The sequence below is a fragment of the Lagopus leucura genome, unplaced genomic scaffold, assembly GCF_019238085.1.
Source record: "Lagopus leucura isolate 7727_CA_CO unplaced genomic scaffold, USGS_WTPT01 Super-Scaffold_100044, whole genome shotgun sequence".
Lineage (NCBI taxonomy): Eukaryota > Metazoa > Chordata > Aves > Galliformes > Phasianidae > Lagopus > Lagopus leucura.
Genome location: NW_024962291.1, coordinates 2496284 through 2517110, shown reverse-complemented (window position 1 = coordinate 2517110; position 20827 = coordinate 2496284). Strand labels below are relative to the sequence as shown.

Here is a 20827-nt window from a genome sequence, read left to right as displayed (position 1 = left end):
CCGCAAACATTAGGATTAGTAGCCTTGCTCTTCAACAACTGCAGCTTTTTATTTTGGCTAAATGCGGTTGGGTATTTTCTCGGCTGGATGAAGAATGGCAGCGCTGCTCCAAAAAGGAGCCTTGTTCCTCCAGCGTAACTTTATTTGGCAAGCTTTCATTTGTCCCCGTTCCTACTACTGGTTGCCAATTGTTAAATGTTTGTCAACAGAAACATTATCCCTCTCTTCCTCTGACTCATGCCTTCTCTCCCCGGACGGGTTTGGGGAGCCGTTTATTAAGGCTGGGATGGAGCTGCCGTGTAAATGAGGCACGTTCACTGGCGCAGGCAGCTCGATAAGAACCGCTCAGAGCTGCTTTTCAAGAAGGTGCTGTGTTACACTCACGCTTTTTCTGCAATAAAATCAAAAAATAAAAAAAAAAATCTTTCCTGTAGAAAGTGTTAGTTTAGGGAACTCGGGTTTCTTTCTCAGCGTTTAACAAGGCTAACATCAATTCTTGGTATTTTCGGGGGGGTTAACACCACTTAATATGGTGTTACGCAGCTGGTCATATCATAAAATCCCTTGGCCAGAAGCTTGCTATTCATGCCGGGAGCCTTTTGAAGTTCTTGGGAGCTGCTCAGTTGGCAGCAGTCCCAGATGTAAATAGATGGGTGCCTCTGCAGGGAAGTAGTGCCAAGCCTTTTGTTCAGCATCTCTGGCAGTCTATCGTAAAGCGTAGGTAACTTCCTGTGACTTGAGCAGCAGGGCAGATTTCTGTGTGTTCAGTGAGCACTTCTTCATAAAGCATAACAAAAGCTCTTCCTTTCTCCTACAACTGGACTACGTGCAGAAGGTGCACGTAACTTTATTTGCTTTTTCTTCTTGATGTTTCTTTACTGCACACGCTATAAAACTATGGCGAAAGAAGCAGGAAAAAGCTGCTGTTGCACCTGAGGTATTTTGGATTCGAATTAACAACGCCTTGCTGTGACTGTGACTGGATTGAGGTGATTCATGTTTTGTGGGGCTTTTGTGTGCTTTAATATGTCTTTTCCTTCCGAGTTATCTCCTGATTGAGTTTAGAAGTGTGAAGTAACAAATCTTTCATTAGATGCCAGACTGCTTCTCTTGGTTCTATTCTTGCATATATGTGTGACCTTATGTGTGTTGTTTAATTTTGCTTTTCAGTTTTTGTTCTGTAAAAATACAAACTTGTATTCTGCTAAGACCTCAGAGGAGTCCAGTAACTGGCCAGGAGCCCACGTAAATAGCGAGTCACCAAAGTGTCCTTACTGCAAAAATCAGGTGCTTGAAGTGGGAGCCCCACAGTGGTAGAAGAGGGACCTGGTTTAGGTTAAAAATGGTGGCTTGGTGGTGCCAGTTGTGGAGGGATTTCTTGAATGTAGGCATCTACAGCTGAGCTTTGTGCACTTTATTGCTGGTGGAAAAGAACAGGATGCTTGAACATGACCGAATACAGAGATGCATTTCCAGCTGGTAAAGAGGCCTGGCACTCTTGTTGGCGTAGATGTTGTAAGTGTATGGAGTTAAGTAAGATGAGTCCTACACTTGTTGGAATGGCTGGCCATCTATTTCAGAGTAAGTGCAGGGCAATCAAATACCATTTCTGAGCCCACCCGTCTGAAACGCTGCTCGCTGGGTTTCCTGTAGCCTGTGCAGAAGATGAACCAATGCGAAGTTTTGTGTGAAGCTACTTTTCTTGTGTTGCTCTGGCCTTATTATGATATGGGGATGAGATCAGAGACTTCTTGCTTGTCTGTAGTATGGTGTTACGAACAGCCTACTCTGCTTTAGTCCTGGGAAACATCACTGTCACCTCTCCACACACCGCACCATCCCTCTGCAGGCCACCGAGCGCTTGTAGAACATCACACCTGAGAAGGGACAGAGGCCCAGCTCCTCTCTGACTTCCCTGCTTCTGTCCCTCTGAGGATTTACTGGTTGGTAATTAGAAGGCTCAGTTCTCCTGTAAGACACTGAAGCAGTGCAGCTTTCCTCTGCAGCGAGCCCTGTGTACAGTAGTTAAGTGAGCTGTGGGCACCTGTAAGTAACGTGCTCTCTGGGAGCTTTCAGTATTCCTGTTCTCGCTGCTAGGTGATGCAGGCTGTGGTCCTCCTGATTGCTGCTGCCAAGTAGTGCCTGCGTCACACTAGGAGTAAGAGCTGCCAAAGGAAAAATGGGTTCTGGGAGAGAAACAGAGGGTATTCATTCACGAGAAGCAGCAGCCAATGTGAACACCTGAGAAGTGTTGAAAAGAGTGTGGGGAAAGACAACTGAACCAGAAAGGGCAAAAGACGTAACAATAGCAGCAGATGTGCTCTCTGCCTTTCTCATTAATTTTTTATGAAAGCCACTGTTAGGTTTGTTATTTTGTAAATTATTAGTGATTCAACTATGAAGAACTTAGGAGATGCAAATATCTTTCATCATATAGGCTGGCAAACTGTGTTTAACGTTTAAGGGGTGGAAACAAGACTCCATGCTTCTAATGATTTAAAAATAAAAAAAAAATTAAAGTACCATTGGAAAAATGCCATCTCCCCTTTTAAATTAATCACAGCACAGCTGAGATGAAGTTGCGTGTTCCTTAGCCCAGTGCTTAATTAGGGTTTTCATTTTAATTCAGATGTTTTTTGAAATACGTTGATCTCATTTTTTCCCCTCTCCTGTAATGAACTGTGTGTAATTTTTTTTTAGCCAGTGGTTGGAAAGGGGGGAAGGAACAAAACACCAAAAGGGGTGAAGGGGTGCAGCTTCTGTGTGCGTTTTTTCCTACAAGTTGGGGGCTCTAGGGAGGGACAAATGGGGGGGTGGGAAAAAAAAGAGCGATGTAGAAACCTTGGATATTGTTCTACTTTTAAAAACTGCCGATGACCATGCAGAAGTGTTCTGTTTACTGGCTTTGAACAGCAGAAATGGAAGGAAAAGCTGAGCTGCAGGAGGCATCTCTCCTTCTTGGTCCCCACAGGTAACTGAGCTGGCCGTGTGAATTGGCAGCTGCTGCTCAGAGCTGTGGGTGGGGACATGAGGACATGGTTTGCACTGCCTGTGTCAGAGGCAGAATCCTGATTCAGGTGCAGCTCAGAACTGCAGCATTTGCTGTGCTATAGCACTGCAAGTCCTGCGTGGATGAATTTCAGGAAATACCACGCATCTTCATTGTCAGTGCTTATCCTTTCCAGCTCCAGTGCAACCTAGTTCCTCTGGGATAGTTGATGAAGAACTGGGGATGTGGTGTTGCAGAAGATTAGTGATGCAGGCTACAGAATGTCTAATGGCTTCTGATGAAGTATGGTACCTTTTGTATGGGCACGCAGTCCAGGATGAGTGTGGGAATAGATAACTCCTTTCTCCTGAGAGCGCCTTCTGTCTTACAGTGATGTGCAGGGATTGATTTGGAAACCAAACTAAAAAACAAAGCTCTTTCTGTGCAGGCATACTTACTGTGGGCAGCACTAATGAAGTGGAATTCTTACAGTCACTTCTCAAGAATGCAGCAATTTGTCTTGTGATAAATGATTCTATCATAGATGAATTGACAAGCTTGCGTTGGCATTTTGGATGGCACTTAGATATTCTTACACCCAATGCTTTGAAATTGAAAAAAAGGTAATAATAACCCTTATCTTCCTTAATTCATAGCAAAATCAGAAAGAAAACAGCTTAATTTTGACATTGGCTTTTGTTTGTCAGTGATCGTGCAGTCATCCTAAACGTGTTCATGAAACAGGATACAGGTGGGTAGAAGCAGAGCGCGTTTGCTGGCGCTGCCTCGGCTCACACAGCCAAATGTGTGGCACGTGCCTATCGACAAGGCTGAAGCAAATATTAAAACAAATATAAAAATAAATCCACTTATATCCTACTTCAGGTTGAAACTGTTTTCAACAATTTAGTCCAATGTACGGTATTTATAACTAATTAACACTACCCAATCTGATTAATGCACAAATTGGAGGAGGGAAGGGAGAAGCGAAGGAATGGAGAAGGCAGTGTGCTGGGAAGGGGCTTGTAGGCAAAACCATGTCAGCTATTTTTGTCCTGTGCTTGTTCCTTCTCCCTCCCACAACTTTCCATTGTACCAAAATAGTTCAAAATGTTTATGGTTCAGGGCAGCTGACATCACTAATTGTCCTGCTGTGTCTCGCTGAATATTTCTGTAACAGGAGGTGATTTCTTGTGCAGTGACATCCACAGTTCTTTCTTGTGCAGTGACATCTTGCTGTGCTGCTTGGGAAGGACAAAAGGCACTGTGGGTCGGCACCATCTTGTGCTCTGGCAAGGTGTAACTAGGCCATGGGGCTTTGTGGGGAGCTCTTCCATGCGTCTGAAAGCATGGATGGGCTTTTGGAGATCATTCTTTCACCTGAATGTCCTGGCCCAGGACAGAGCAGGCTGCAGAGGATTCACCCAGCCAGGGCAGGCAATTCCCTGTGTGTGTGCAGGTAGTGAAGTTGCTTCTGGTGGGGGCTGCAAAGTTGATCTTGTTTTGTTTGAAACAGCCCCACTGCAAGCTGTCTGATACGTCTGTTGAAGGCATCCAACAGCCTGCTCTCCTGGAGCTCAGTTTGAAGCTGCACTCTGGAAAGAGGCTGTGTCTCTTGAGCAGACCTGCACAGCCGGCACGCCTCCATTCCTTGGGATAGTTGTCAGTTTGTTCGCTTGTATGCACTGCAGGAGTGTCACGATCCTGGTGTGTTTATGAAACCTTATGAACCACATACAGCGTGCTAGCTTAATGAAGAAGTTGGTCTTTCTTCATTCAGAGGTATTTCACAACATTGAGCCGTATTTTGGTTACGTGCTCTACATCCGGTGAACTGATAGCCAGAGGGAGATGACTGCTAAAATTCCTCTGTGTGTTGAAATAACCCTGCAAGGTATCTTGAGAGCCTAGTTTAGGATGGGCGTCTGCCTGAGGATTAACAGCGTTTTCCTCTGTTTTAAGAGCGTGAGTGTCCTCCTTGTATTCTTCTAGACATTCCTTATGGACAATTTAGAATAGATTGGATTGTGATGTGAAACTTCTGGAATCATCCACCCTTCTTTTATCGTGTTTCTTTGGTATGTGACTGTTTCAGTGTAAGATTTCCTCTATGTTCTTAGCTACTGCTTGTTTCTGCCTGGAAGACGATTTCAGATATAAATGCACACACAGTGTGAGCGTGCAGCATTCATCCTTCTGGGAGCTGACTACAATTCCTGGTTTGTGTCTACTGCTTCTGTTATAATAGCCTATTTTTTTCCTGGTACTGCCCTTTCTGGAGAAAGAATGTATTTCACACATGAAGTTTTTATCCACTACTTTGTGATATCTTAAGCCATCTGTGCACCCCGAGTAGATTTAAAGCAGGGGGAAAAAAAACCCCAGAAGAGCTTTTCTCTTTTGACCCTTGATGATCTGTGCTGAAGAGGTGTGCTGTGAGGAGCACATTTTGCTGGTGGTAGTTGTCATCTCCCTAAATCGGTAAGGCAAAGTCTGTCTCATTTCCTATCATATCTTCTTCTGTGACTACACCGAAATTGAGGTTGATAAAGCATTTATTTTTTATTTATTTATTCATTTATTTTGCTGAGAAGTTCTTCCTAATCTTTTTTTTCTTAATCCCTGGTGCTTTGGGGCTCAACAGAATCTCAACAAAGACTTTGGCAAATAGTTCCTAGAGAAGATGAAACTTTGCTTTTTAGGTCTGCCGGCACATAGTCTCTGGAAAGGTATTGGGTGTACAGGTTAACCCTTTCCTTTTTGAAGAAAAACTGCTTTTCGGGAGTAATGGAGTCCATTAACATTGGAGGTAAGTTGTTTGGGTTCACCTGAAAATACTGCTCTGCTAATTTTGCAAGTTAATTTATTTCTGGCACTGAAGCCAGCGTAGAAGTGCTTTTGCCCAGACAACAGGGATTGGCTGTAGCAGCTGCTCCCCAGGTGGAAGGAACGTTGTGGCTGTCTCCAATTCCTTATATTCTTAAAAAAGGAAGAATCAACAGTGAGTGCAGCTGTCTGTCCTCAGGAAGGCAGATAGAGATGAAGCATAAAAAACTTGTAACAGCTCCACGTCCAAACAAAATAATCCCAGTGGGCCATAGAGAGTTGGAGATAATGAAGAAAGGCAGCTTGGGATTCTTCATGGTGACTTCAACACTGAAATGCCAAGAGAGATGTCTCTATGTCCTTGTTAGTTCCACTCATGCTGGATGCTCACCAGACTTGCTATTGATTCCAATGTGACCACGTATCCCAGATTCAGAACACCAAAGACTTACAGAGGCATATGCTGAGAATCAGCAGTTTGCATTTGGCAAGATGAGGGAAAGAAAGTTTGGGAAGTAGGTTGCTGTGGTTCCTCGCTGTATGAAATCCTCAGTTACAACACTACTACCTTTTTATTCAGAACAAACATGCAAAGGGAAGGAATCCAGTTAGGGTACTGATCATCTCTTTGAGGATGAAGGGAAGTTGTAGTGTCTCAAGTGAAATACTTGTTTTTCAACATTCAGAGCCTGCCTTTGTGTCTGGTTACATCTTCAGTTAATGAATCTGTTAACTGATTTCTGTTACAAGCTTTCTAAGAAGGATTCCTATTGATTTTTGAAGCAGGGACATAAGTACTAAGAGCTAATCAGCCAGTGATGATAGGAAACTGCTCTCTTGAGAGAGTTGCTCCCTCGTTAGCCATCATCTTTAATTTCTTTGCAGTGAAACTACTAACACAGCTGTGCACCATCCAGCATGGTTACCTCTTTACAAAGCCACTGCAATGTGCCTAATGCTGCCAGGAGCTGAAACGAGCTGTGCAGGCTGTGTCTGAAGGGAGTTGGTCATAACCACCCCTTGATTTGAGGTGTGATGCTGGGTTAGAAAGGCTACTGTAAAAGCACATCTTCACAGTGTTTTGGGTAAGAACTTCAGCTATTAGTCTGTGCTTGTGTGAATGGAGAAACTGTAAATTCATGCAGGCTGTTAGAGGTACTGCTTGCCATTTGCATGTGCAATGACTCGTCTTCCTTAACCAATTCCTTGGCTGCACTTTCAGTATTTAATGGAAAGAATGAATTTATATTTCAGGAAGCCATTGAAGGTGACACAGCAGGATTCAATATGTGTTCTTGTTTCTTTGTGGTTGCCAATGGATCGGTACGTGTCTATAAAGGTGCTTCTACTTCAGCTTTTCCTTCTCCCTCAAAATATCCTGGAAAGTAATAAGTCAGGGTCAGGAATCACTGCTGTCTCATGAGCTAATTAGCAGTGGTACATCTAACTGTACAAGTAATTAAAATATTCACCCTACTATTTTTATCAGTCATTCACATATTCTTTTCTTTGACCCGTAATTCCATGGGGCTTATATATATATTGATTTGTTGTCTTCTATTGCACATAAAGTTTTAGCATTGTGGGGAAATGCTGAAAAGGCTGTGTGTTACTGATGGCAAAACCAAACAGGCAGCATTGCATCACTCTGCTGCCAAGTTTAAAAATTAACCAGTGGCTGGATTAACAGATGTTTTGTACGTATCCTTCATTAATGAAAGCTAGCTAATGAAGATAACGCTTTAATTCCTTCTGCCTTCAACTCTTCCCTTACTCTGCAAGAAGATGCAGTTTGTGCCTTCTAGCTAGGAATTGTTTTTCCTCTAATGAGACAGTTTGTATTAAGGTCAGAAGGTACTGTTCTGTTATCACAAGACCTGAGCTATGCCAGGAGAGGTTGGATTTCCTGAATTAACTTGCTTCTACGTAAAGAAAGAAGTCAAAATCCATTCTTCATCTGTAAAGCTGCCATTGAAAACTGACTGTGACCTATGGAAACTTCTAGCAATTAAATATCCTTCCAAATAAAAATGTTATAGATCACTTACAATGTAAGCAATGAGTTCTTCCAGCTTGATACAGTAGATCTGAATTTCAGGTGGAGCTGCTCCTTCACTTGATTTTTCTTTGCCCAACCTGTTCATTAACTGATGAACTCCTCACAGCTGAGTCTTGGTGCAACAAGCTGCACATGTGTCCTAGCACAAATACTTTAAGAATAAGTTCACAGGTGCAGGCATGCAAAATTACTTGTGTGCAGTGCAGACAAGCTATAGCTTTTTCCCATGCTGTGCATCTAACACTTTACTGAATTTGTTGTCACCATTCCCAGCAGCCAGCACAGCCTTCCAACACAAGGCACGTTTTGTGCCTCCATCACAACTTGCCCAGTCCTGCTGGAAGCACCAAAGGCAGCCCCTTGCTGTTCCTTGCCTCTGGGGAGCTGGGCTGAGAGGCAGCAGCCTGGCTGAGCTCAGCTGTGAGCTGACATGTGGCACCATGCTGAGAGCTATTTATCTTTTGGGAGCAGTGACTCACAGGAGTGTTGCCACTAACTGCTTGGGGACTGCGCCTTGCAGCCCGCCTTGCCACCTTTCATACAGTTTAGTACAGTTATAAAATAGGTTTTAAAACCCTTTTGTACTTTTAGAAAGTTCAGAACTGTACAATTCAGTTGGCAGTGCACTGATATTGTATGTACGTGTCCTCCAAATCATAGTATGTGGGTAAGGTGGTGAGCTGGGCTTGCATCTCTAACACACATCCTTTATTGTAGATTTTTGTTAGGCTGCGCTAGTACCTAAATCTAGTCAGCATATTAGATGGATGAATGTTTTTGTGGGGAAAGGGCTGTGAGGAAAGTCAAACACTTGTGTACAAAGACAAACCTGTCTGCAGCCTGGTACTCCGAGCAGAGCAGGCTGTGTGCATTTGTGTATCTTGGGCTGTATAGCAAGAAGTCTGAGCGCTAAAGCCAGGTTTCCATGGTGAAATAATTCCTAGCTATTAAAGCACAGTTCTACTCTGAAAAGCAACTCTGTGCAAGCTACGTTGTGAAATCTCACATTTACGAGGCCAGGAGGCTTCCAAATCAAATTCGCTCAGAGAAATAGAAAAGATACCTTTGCAGTTTGGCAGCACTGTAGTTTGGGTTGGAAGCTAACGAGGAGTGTCTTCAGTGCTTTGTGTGCTGAACTCCCTCCCTGCAAAGGTGTGCTGAAATGTACTGCGTGTGCTCTTCCGGGAAGATAACAGGGTTGCATCAGAATAACCAGAGGGAGCAGTTGCTGCCAGAACTTGCATTTAATCATAATGCAGAAGTCAAAAGTTTTAAGTGTATTCCAATGGAAGATTGCAGGCAAGAAAGTAGCAAAAAAAAATAAATAAATTAAAATCTCTGCTGAAGTTGATTGATGTGTCTTAAAGCACACGGGCAATAGATACATTAATGAAGAAGCTTCCATGTTTTTACTGCAGTACATTTTTTCTCACTTTGCAAAATCTAAAAACTTTTGAGAGATACAGGAATATTTTGTTGTTGCTAATTGGATGGGTTTTGGTTTTTCCTTGTTCATGTAAACGGGTTTTTTTTGTCCCCAGAATTCCAAATCGTATTGAAAAAGCTATTCTGAATGTTGTAACTTGCATTCAAATTTGGGTGCAAATTACTCATTCTCTTTCTTTCATACTCATGGTTCTTTTTCACAGCTCCCTCTGCAGCATATAATATCTACCTTGGTCTGCTCTCAACTGAGAGCCCCTTTGCCTGTGTGTTCTAATTGCAGAAACTGAATCTGTGCTGTAGGTCTTTGCCTCAGGTGGAGATATTGGTCCAGTATAACACACACACACACACAGCTATTTATCTCTGCTGCCTTTAAAAGGACGTAACCGATCAAGATATAAATCTTCATATATGCAGATATGTGTGGTTAGGGGAGATGAATCCTATTCCAGTAGGAATAGGATTGATATCTATGCATATATACGTAGCAAACCCCACCGTGGATGGTTAAGGCAAATTTGTGTTGCTACAATAGGAATGACCTTTTCCTCTACGAGGGAAAAAGGGGATGGTAGCATCCTGGTGGCTTTGAAGTGTGTGCCTGGGAACTAAAATGAGACAAACCCCAGAACACAGGGCTCCAGCTTGTGTTTGCAGCTGAAGAATTTCAGAAAGTGCCGGGCAGAGATGCTGTTGGAGAGCTGCCCTGTGGAATTTCACAGCAGAGCCTCTCCTCTCCCTTTGTGCCCCATATGCTCCCAAGGTCTGCTCTGAAAGTACCCTCCTGGGAGCGAGTTGCCGCAGCAGGGGAAAACACCCTGGAGATGCAGTTCCAAGCAGGTTTTTGCTCCGTTTTGCTCAGGTTTGGGTTTGCTTTGTCAGCTAGCCGGAGCTCACCCATGGTTGGAGGGCTACAAACAAGATAAACAAGAAGAAAACACCCCAGTTCTGTCACAGGCTGAGGGCTCTGGCACCTATGACGCAGTGTTCTGCTGTATGGTTGGTTCTAAGCATTGGTTACGTTAATTGTTGCAACACTCTGAATCTGTGACCTACTGCATCTCTTACAACAGTCCTAATTTGGCTCTGTAAAGCTCTTGAGTGTAAACATTGGGGATGATTTGTCTTTTTACTGTCCTAATCCTCGGATTACCAAAACCCTGGACTGTACTGAATCACTTAGGACAAGAATTTTGCTGAGACTTTCGTTTGGCATCTCCTGGTTTGGCTTTGTGGGAGCATTTTTGTGTGTAAAAGTAGAAGAAATAGTTCAAAATGAGTGGGATAAGATCACTTTCTGTCTTTCCTTCTGAATTGCATCCCTTGGTCCCAGAAGTAATCTGCACTTGAACCCTGCATGGTGCTGGGGCTCCATCCCCATCAGCCCCTCCTATTGGCTGGAGAAGAGCTGGACCTGTGTGAGGGTCCTGCATCCAGGAGGCCCTCCTTAAAGGCAGATGGAGAGCACGGGTCCAGCCTCTGCTCTGGGAGGAGTTCTGGCAGGTATACCTGCAGAAGAAAGGAAACTCTAGTCCAGCGTGTTTTTACCACAAGAATGCACTCTGCGCATTTTTGTAGTATTAACCAAATTGTTTGCAAGCCTGGCCATGCCTCTGTATTCCTTCTTCCCAGAGTTGCATTAAAGAGAGAACAGGGAAGCCTGAGCAGAAGGGAAGGAGCAGCAGCAGTACCCAACCATCAGCAAGGACCTGAACGTCCCTGTGCTGGACTTCAGAAGGCGGTTACTGTGCGGCTGCTACGCTATGATGGGCAAACAGGGCTGACACCAGGGGTTAGCAGGCAAAGGGTGCAGGAGAGAGAGGTGTGAGGTGGGTGGGGATTCCTCCAGAAATAAGGGAAAAGCCTGATGTCCTGGAGACAGTACTGCAGGTGCCCTGTGTTCTCCTTGCTTTGCCAACAGCGCCAGCTGGAACTTAGTTTGACCCTACAGAATTGTTGAGGGCTTTCTGCTGAGAAGCAGCGTTATAAAATAATGTTATGGCATTTGTCATCCTTAACATGCCTGCCATGCCTTGGCACCGACTGTTTTCAGCGCAGCATCCGGAGGCTAAGCAAAGATTCCCTTTTAAGGCAAAGAGCCTCTATGAGAATCCAGGAGAAAAAGTTTCCCTGGCATGTAGGGCACATTCTTCTTTCCTCCTCCCCTTAAATAAACTATTAGTAACTTTTAAAAACAGAACAAAAATGAAGAAGCAGGACCAGAAATGCTGCCAAAGACATTTTATCCTGCACAACCTCCTTGGAGCTGCACCGTACCCCAGCCCTGGAACTAACCCAGGGCAGGAGCTGGGAGGAGTGGAGCTGAGGTCACAGGGGTCTGTCAGAGAACCTGGGGTGGGAGGAAGCGCAGACAGTCTGAAAATGCAGTCTCTCTCCTTCCTCAAGCCCTGGAGAGACGGTCTGACCACAGCAATCCATGAACAATTGTGCTGCGTGATGCAGTGGGTTTGGGCCTGCATTCTAATACCTTACACGGTCTCCCTTCCCATGCTGATGTTTTTCTCCTTCCCAACCCTGAGTTGTGTACGTGTACACTCAGGCTTTGTGGTTGGGTGTGCTGGCATGTGGCACTTTGGGCTAAAGGCTGAGCACTGCTCTTGGTTAAAGCAGCATGTGGGGGCTGCACAGAGTTCCCCAGACAGTTACTGAACGTGCGTAGTTCTAAAGGCAAAGAGAAATGCACGTATCCTCTCCTTTCCAACTACACTTCTGTTACAAATGAGGCTAATTTGGATTTTCTTGCGTCCTGTACAAATAAATAAAGATGTTGAATTCTCAAAGGGTGATTTTAAGGTAACTGCAGCCTTTAAGCCTTCAGTCCTTGCACCTATCAGAGGGGAAAAGACTGTAGACCGGTGTTGGAAATAAGGATGGCCGAGGTAGGAAAATGGACAGCATTTGTGGCTGTGGTGTAAAAGCTGGTGTAGCCTGCTGCTTTGTTGTTCTTGGTGGGTGCTGGTTGCTGGGAATCAACTCTTCACTCATAAAGCTGTTTCCTTCCTGCTGTGAGTAGGTTCAAGGCTCCCACAGTTACGCAGAACATTCTTATCCAGAAATTAACCGATAACTTCTTTCCCGTAAAACATCACGGGGAAAAAAAGAGAAGTAAACTTTGAGCAGTCAGCCTGCTTTTCCTTATGAAACACATGGATGGCTGAGAGCTTTGGTTTTCTCCTCTTTGCAAGCGGGAGCACGTTAGAGGAAAAGAGCTTGTATATTCAGGTTTTTAACTTCTGTATGTTGTATTTCTTCTTCTGTTGCACCCGGCTCCCGTGATTCCTTACACCAAGAAGGGAAAAGGGGAAAAACTGCCATGAAAATACAACTGAATTTGAATTGCAACCCCACGTTCACTGCAAAATAGAAAAACCTGGAATTGGTCATAAGGATTGGCCTAAAAGACACTGTTAAAAGGTTGGCTTACTGCCTCTCTAATTCTGTGTTGGCTTGTGTTTTAAGAGGCTAACCCCCAGCCTCAGATTACCAAGAGAGTAGGTTTGGCAAGAGTACTTTGTCATACTTGGGCTGTGGAGGCTATTTTAAAACTTGACATTTCAAAAAGAAAAGAAAAGAAGTACAGGATGAAAATCAAAGGCAAAGGTAGTTTCTGCTAACTTGGTAAGTATAGAGGTACTCCTGGGTGAGGTGTAACGTGGTGTTGCTGTTGGAGATTGTAAGTTCTCAGAAGTCTGCTTTCCACAAAGATGCTGCAGCTGGTATTGCAGCATTTCAACCCTCATGCTTTATGGCTTGTGAAAATGCAGATTGTAAGCACAAACTGGGCACTTGAGAGTAACCCCTGTGGCCCCATTAACCCTGCCCCTAGGGTTGGAAGTAGATGATTTCTAAGGTCTCTTGCAACCAAAGCCATTCTGTGATTTTATAACATTCCGTGGGCATCTTATTTTGTTTTTTATCTTCCTCAAAACAGCGTTCTCCTTTTGTGCCACACTTTTATGCATTCCTATGGACCTTGGGCTCTCACTCTGTTCTTGCCAGCACTGACTCTGTCACAACTACACTGTCACAGCTGGGAAGCACTGGGAAGCAAATTCAGTTGGGATTCCTAGGTTCATACCAGTCTACCTGGAGTAATAAATTGCATCGATTATGTAAAAAACATTAGCCACTAAATAAGTCTCTTCATTGTGCGATTATCTTTGGCTGTATGATCCTTGCAGACTTGAGGTGGTTTGTGCATCTTTAAGTTTGCAAGCAGGGAGACATTTGCTATTGTAAAGCTTGCTGGACCTGTTCTCTTGATTCTTCTAATGGAAATCAGCATATCTGAGACCTGACTGGAACCTGCAATTGGTGCAAGATCCAGAGGGTCCAAAGTGGCTGGAGTTTGGTCTGCAGCTCCGGCTCCTCACTGCAGTGGGGTTTTGTTGTTGTTGTTTTGAGCTTATCCTTCCAAAGCTACTCCTATGTGTGGTGCATGCTTCTGGAAACAAGCAAACAAAAACGCCTCCCAGCCTTCAATATGCCACGTAAAAAGGGTACAGCAAGACGGTGGTTGTAGCAGAGTCCTGAATAGGTAGAGATGATTTTAAAACGCACGGTCAGTTCAGTTAACCACTGTTATCTCTTCTGAGGTCAAACTTGTATTAAATAGGGCTCATATGACCAAAATGTTGGATGCCTGGTACGATTCCTAAGTGATGTGAGCTCAGTCAGGCTGGGGAGCGTTTCCACACTGGTCCACGTGGTGTCCCTGACCTGTGTTCAGCTAAATCAGACTGCTTCCCACATGCTTCAATCAAACAAATCGTATCGGTTAAAATTGAAACACATCTTTGGTATTTGCATCATTAATAAACTTTTTTTTTAAACTGGCATTTGTACTTGAATCTTAACAAGGCAGTTAGCCCAGGAAGATGATGGTGGCCCAGCAGCTCTGTTACTCACTAGGGTTTTCTTACACGTCTCTTGCTCCAGTGAGATCCAAGCAGGTTTCCAGCTGCTGTGTTCTCTCAGGTGAACACAAGGCTGAGTATGGAAGCCCAGGCAGTAATGAACGGACTCAGGCTGGAGCTGGTTTGCTTAACCTTCTGTTATGATGCTTCACGTGCATGACCTCTCTTTTACCATCTCTTTTCCTTCTCTGGATCTTCTTCCTGGATGTAACTTGGCCCATGGCATCATATAGGAGTGCCTAAAACCAAACAAAGCCAAACCTATCCTGGGACTTATGTGAAGAATGAATTAGCACTCTGGTTTACCTGTCAGTAAAAACTGCTGAGTACTACCTTTCCTTGGCTTCCATGAAGATGTTCTTTCTGTAATTAATAGACAAGAACCCATGGTAAAGTTTTGATCTGACCTTGACAGACCTCCCCATAGTGCAGAGCTGCACTGGGGGTACACTGATCTGGCATACAAGTGCTGAGACATGCTCAGCAGAATTCTTATTGTTCACAAAGACAGGGGTAAACACAGATCAGGGCTTTTGCTGGCTTTAGGATGTGGGGTTTTTTTGTTTTTTGGGTTGTTTTTTTTAGGATACTGCCCTTCTTGTGGTCTTATGACATTGAGTTCCATTTTCCAGTAAATAGACTACAGGTGATGGATTTGGGTGTTTCCTGAGTAGAACAATGCAACTCTACTGTTTTTGACACGTTTCCTTTCATTGAAAGCAGGATGAATGAACTGTTTCTGAACGTGCTGCTTTATGTTTGCTGCTGTAGCGTTCCCTTATAAGGGTGTTTGGGACAGCTCAGAAATAGCAACGCATCATTTTTTGTATTTGTATGCTTTAAAACAAAAAGTTGAAGAAGGCCTTTTGAATTTAAACACTTTGCAGCACACAACAAAGAGTAACAGTTGCTTCTCTATGTGCGTTTGGAGTTGGTTTCAGGTAGACGGAGGTTTCTTATAAGCCATTGAAACAGTGCTGCACTTGCAGGGAAAGGAGAGCAGAAAGAAGCTAAGTTGTTAACTTCGTGCTTTTTAATAAACGTCTGAGCTTTGGTTTAACACTGCTGTCACTTGTTGGCTCTTGATCATGTCGTCAACTGTTCTCTATACTGTTGTATGCTCCAGCTTTCTACGTCTGCAAGGAAAGTGCTTTAGTATTGACTATTATTGATAGCTTCTAAGCTAAACCAATGGTTTTGCAACCCAGACTGAGCATGATTCAATTAATGCTAGAAAGTCTGATACAGCCGCAGCCCTGCCTGAGGGAAGATGTGCAGTCCACTTCGAAACTTGGCATTCTTAGAACTGGGGTATATTTTTGTTTGTAGTTACAGTGTTTGCGCCATGTATTATCCCAACCAAACTGCATGCAAGTCATGAAAATCTGATCGTAGAAACAAATCCTATGGTCTTGCTCTAATGCTCAGCAGCTGCTGGAAGTTAAAAAGAAGTTGGTGCTGCAGATGGTGCTTTGACATTCAGGTTTCAGCAGCGTGAATTAAAACCCTTTTGTATCAGTTGCTGCAGGTTTTGTGATGGTACCTGTGAGACAGGTTCCTTCTTAAAGTGAGGCAGAGCTTTGGAAAGGGGCAGGGCATGGGTTCCTCCAGGAAGCTTCTGTTTGAAATGATCCAGTTCCAGACTGAGGCAGTTGTGGAAAGACTTACCATCTGTTGAAAGATGCAAAGTGGCTGCACGTACTAATCCAGCAAAGAAGCGACGTTTGTGTGGAAATGAGCTTGGCTGTGTTTGGGGCCTTTTTTCTGGTACAAGGACTGCTCATAATTGTTTGTGTTAGCAAACGTGTGGGAAATACCTAGCATTGCATTTTTGTTTCTTTCCTTGAAATGGCAAGAAGATGCCAAAGCAAGAATGAGGTAAACGCAATGCTCTTCTCTTCACTGCAAGGCTGCCTCAGTCTGCTGCATCCAGCTTCCTCCCGTGGTTTCCCTCTGCATCTTGGCTCCATGGCAGACTGTTACTTCTCTGTCTCTCTCTTCCCTCCTCTTCCTCTTTGCTGACGTGGCACAGCCCTGACGCAGGGCTCTTGGTTTAAGTGTCCTGGAGTAAAGCAAAGGCACGCAGACTGTTCTATCCACACTGCTTCTCTTCTCCCAAGTGGTTAATGCGGTTTCCCAAACCACTCTTTTAAACTGAAAGGATATTCTGCCTGAGTGTTACGCAATTGTAACTCTCATTTCTTTACAAAATCAACTTATCCATGAACATCTGAATCCTGCTCCTTTCCCCAACCAACCAGTTGAAAAAAACTCAAGGTGTGCATTCTGGATAAACATTAATAATGTCTCTCCAGAGGTCCAACTGGTATGAAGGTGCTACTTGGAGCACACCAGGCTTGGTTTGGTTTCAGCAGTGTAGAAGCAAGGCAGCTTATGTTTGGAATTAGGCAAATTCGTGCCCTCGAGTGTTTTTTATTAGCTCAGGGCCAAATGCATAGCATCAAGTGGATTTATGCTGCTTACTGTCAGGGTAAGGTAGTTTCAAGACTTAATAAGCTAGTCCTGCAAAAGGAACAGGACAAACGTGTTGTGTCATATAAAGTCAGGTCACAGATTAGCAAACAATAATCTGTTCTTTCTTGTTGTTGTGTTTTCCTTGGGTATGATTTCAAGTTCTTTGAAAACCTGAAGCCTTGCACCCAGGCACAAGTGAAGTACATCATCTTCCATACCTTCTTTAAATACCTCCAAGGCCCTTCTGCAATTCTTTCATGGATGCTTCTTTCTTATCTCCAGGTCACTTCTACGTGATGAGGTTCAAAAGCAATCTTGCAAATATAAGGGTTTGAAGACAAGAATGCATAGCTGAGAACCAGGATCTGCCAGTTTAAGTAACTCCTCTGTGTTAAAAGCATTCTGCTTTGAAATGTCTGACTTCAAGTGTCCTAGGACATCCCTTTGGGCTGCAGCTGTGTGAATTAGTCCAGATTGCTTCATTAAATCAACCTGAGGGATATGTATCTTGTAGGCTTCATTTTGATCGGTATGTGCTGCTGTGGAAAAAGGAGATGACAGAAAATGTGAAAGAAAAGCAGCTACACGCTAAACTGGTCATCTGAAGTACTGCTTTTAGTTTATTCTCTTACTGGACGTATTGTCCTTAAAAAGATGTTTGTGTCACAGGTGTGTCTTCTCTAACTGACATTATTCATGAACATGTAGGAATACAGGGCAACCATCTTTTCCATTCTGGAGATCTCCTGTGGTTGTTCCCACCCATCCATGACATGAAAATCCATTGTGAGAGTGCGTGTATCGTGCTGCTGTTGTAAGCTTTCCTTGATGATGGCATTCCTTTCTCATCTTGAAGGCACTCTGGTAGGTAAGGAGAAATGCAACAAGGCTTAATGAAAGTTCTAGGTGGTGAATAGCGACAGTCCTGGTGACTGAGTTGTAGAAAGTTATGGCGTGCCTCTGCCCGCTTAGTGCAGTGTTGAACGTGGGGACCATGAGTCGCTCTGAAGACAGGTTTAGAGCCCATAAGGAGAGAAATCCAAATAACCGTATGCTCTTTGGGAAAAGCACTGACGTGTGAAACACCATTCCAGGGAAGATGTGCAACTCGGTCATAAAGCAAGAATCAAGAGTGTATTTTGGAGACGTGTTTGGAAGATTTCTTTTTTTGAGTGCGCTAAGAGCCAGAATCAAGACGGTTTCCTTGGGATGGGATCCAGGCATGTTTCAAAAGCAAACTTAATGCACTCATCTGCAAAGGTGGACTTGTCGTGGCTTTGCATGTCCTTAAAAACCTACTCTTTAACCAAGAAGACCTGGCACTGAAAAATCCCAGCATCTCTTTCATGTGTGTGATAGTGCATACCAAGCATTGCCCTACTGCAACTTGTCCCCCACCGTTAAAAAGAGCTTCTGTTTCCAGTTAGGTGGAATTTTTAATTGTAGAAACACGTGGATATGCAGCTGTTTGACCACATAGAGCCTAAAAAAACCCAAAGTGTTGGCCCACTGACTTTGCTCAAATGTCCATCCTGAACCCCCATCCCAGGAATTCTGGTTGTGTTCAGTCTGGTTTGAGGGTGTTAAAAACAGAGTGGGAGGAAAACTGACAATTTCAGCAAACACTTGAGAAACAGGAGATCAAAAGTCACAGTACTCCATGGAAATCAATGTACGCTATGGGATGCTGTTAGTCTGCTTTTGTAGATCCTCATGAGGCTTCTTTCATGACACAGCTCTGCTAGTAGCTGTTTGCAGTGGATTTTAAAGGATTTCCAGGTACTTTTGTATTTGTCACTGCTCCTGGAATCACCATTGCTCACTTCCAAAGGATGCATGGAACCTGAGAATGGGATGGAGTACCGAGTAATGCTGTAGCTTTGAATAAGCAGTGCCACAACATTGTATGGAAGGAGCATGTTCCCAAGTGGGAGCCATCTTCGTGCAACAGCCTGCTTTTACTGCAGCTGGCATTACTGTGATGCAGCAGGTCGGCAGCACGCTCGCATCAATGCATCTCCTTTGGGCGCAGCACCGTTTTGCTGTCACAGCTGTTCACAGGTATAGACCAGCTGTTACTCTCCCAAATAACTTGCAGTCTGAACTGACAGAAAGGCAATGGAGTTGCAACTGTTCAGTCTGAAGTTTTTCACACCGTACAGAATTTTCCCAGTAACTTGAAAAAAGTGACTGAATTCAATGCGCTTTCTCAAAAACTGCTTTTTGCTTTATTTAGAAAGTTATGCTGAGGGGAGAGGAAGCAGGAGAAACAGTATAAACACAAACGCAGGAGTTTGGATAAACAGACTTCTTTCAGGTTTCTTCAGCTGTTCACCAGCAGTGAAGGTAACCCATCTTCTTTTTCATGTCTTGCAGGAAATCCAAGGGAAAGCCAAATGGTAAAAAGCCAGCGCCGGAAGAGAAGAAACTTTACCTAGAGCCAGAATACACAAAATCCAGAATTACTGACTTTGAATTTAAGGAGCTGGTGATGTTACCACGAGAAATAGACCTCAACGAGTGGCTCGCCAGCAACAGTGAGTATTCTGATCACACAGCCCTCGAGATTGCTGTCCACACCCAAGTAGGCATTCATTCACTCTTTTTTTTTTTTTCTTTACTGTTTTCAGCACTTAGAAAAGCACGCAATGACTATTTATGCTCACTGCGTAATGCATGTCATTATACCCTGAATAGCAATTAAGCTGTCTTATACAAACCAACTGTGCTCAGCACTGGGGAGGTGGATGTGTTTCTTCCTCCGTCTTACTGTGGCACCAAGGGCATGAAAGTTTCTAACACTCTTTTGAGGCCCATCGCTTCCCCTTCTGACTTCTCTGCTAAACGTGCAGCTCAGTGTGTTTCACACCATTGGCCTTCCAGAATCATTGAAAAAATGGTAATTTAGTAAGGTTCTTATGAAAGCTGAGTTAACAACCAGAAGTTTAGGAGTCTTTTGGTTAGACGACTTCTCTCCGTTCCATCCAAGCTTTGTTGGAATTACTGTGAATTGAAACTGCAGTTAGGCTAGGACTCAAAAGATGTGACCAACAACTGCAGTTGAGTGCTGTATCAACACATCTCAGTTCTGATGCATTTTCTTGTGCTGCTGTGTGTGCCATTCTAACCTGTGGCTGTGACCCAATGTTTTCATTTCCAGCAGGATGTGGCAGTAGCAAGAAATTACTTGGATCTGTATTAGAAAAGTTTAGAGTGGCTCGTTAAGAAAAAGTGAGGGGGTCCCACAGTTTTAAAATGTTAGTATCTCAGGAGATTTGTTATAAGTAGCAGTGTACTTGTTTTCATGCTGATTTTCTCAAGGGAGATACGTCATTAGGACTGTTAATGTTGTTTTGTAGCCACTGTGCATTTTAAGTCTGACTTCAAAAGAATGTAGAAAATTGCTTGCCTTCAGCTTGTAACAGAGCATTCTACTGTAAAGGTGAGGCTGATGACAGAGACACTTTCCAGTCTCGCTGCTTTGTGAGTAATAAGAGCTGATGCATCGTAGTGCTTTCATCTTAAATCAAAACAAGAGCTTTCATTCTCTGTACCTCTTTGTTTTGCAATTCATCATTAGACTCATTTAACTAAATCATGTTTAAGTATGTATGCAAGCTTAAGACGCTGAGGTCACTTAACTTGATCTATTTAAATAATTGTTGGGAGGACAACCGGTGTTTGAAAGTATTTTATTTCTGAACTCCTTTCCTTTGTGTCTATTTTTCAGCAACAACTTTCTTTCATCACATCAACTTACAATATAGTACAATCTCAGAATTCTGCACAGGAGAGTCGTGTCAGACCATGGCAGTGTGCAATACGTAAGTCAGTATTTACTACTACAGGGTTTCCACAAAGCCTCGGGAGGAGCTTGGGGAAGGAGACTGGAATTAGGTGGCACGGGGCAAGCAGATCTCTTTGCTCAGTAGGGACACAGCAGCTGGGCATCCTTTTACCTCTTCTCAGTGAAGGGTGGTGTTGTGAAGGACTAGGAGGACTGGATCTTTGACTGTTTGGAGCTGGTTTTATAAGGTAGGATCAGAGAGGCAAATTACTGTGTGTACAGCCTGCGGGGAGGAGGAGAAGAAAAAG

The 20827-nt window shown here is 43.7% G+C and overlaps 1 protein-coding gene across 2 annotated transcripts in view; it reads left to right on the top strand.

The window, feature by feature from the left end:
• The window catches only part of MOB2 (MOB kinase activator 2), a 53433-nt gene that overhangs the window by 25142 nt on the left and 7464 nt on the right, over positions 1 to 20827 (top strand). For both annotated transcript variants that reach the window (XM_042884478.1, XM_042884477.1), the window contains exons 2-3: positions 19109 to 19269; positions 20463 to 20556. In XM_042884478.1, the coding sequence (XP_042740412.1) occupies positions 19109 to 19269; positions 20463 to 20556 (255 nt within the window). The remainder of the gene's footprint in view (positions 1 to 19108; positions 19270 to 20462; positions 20557 to 20827) is intronic.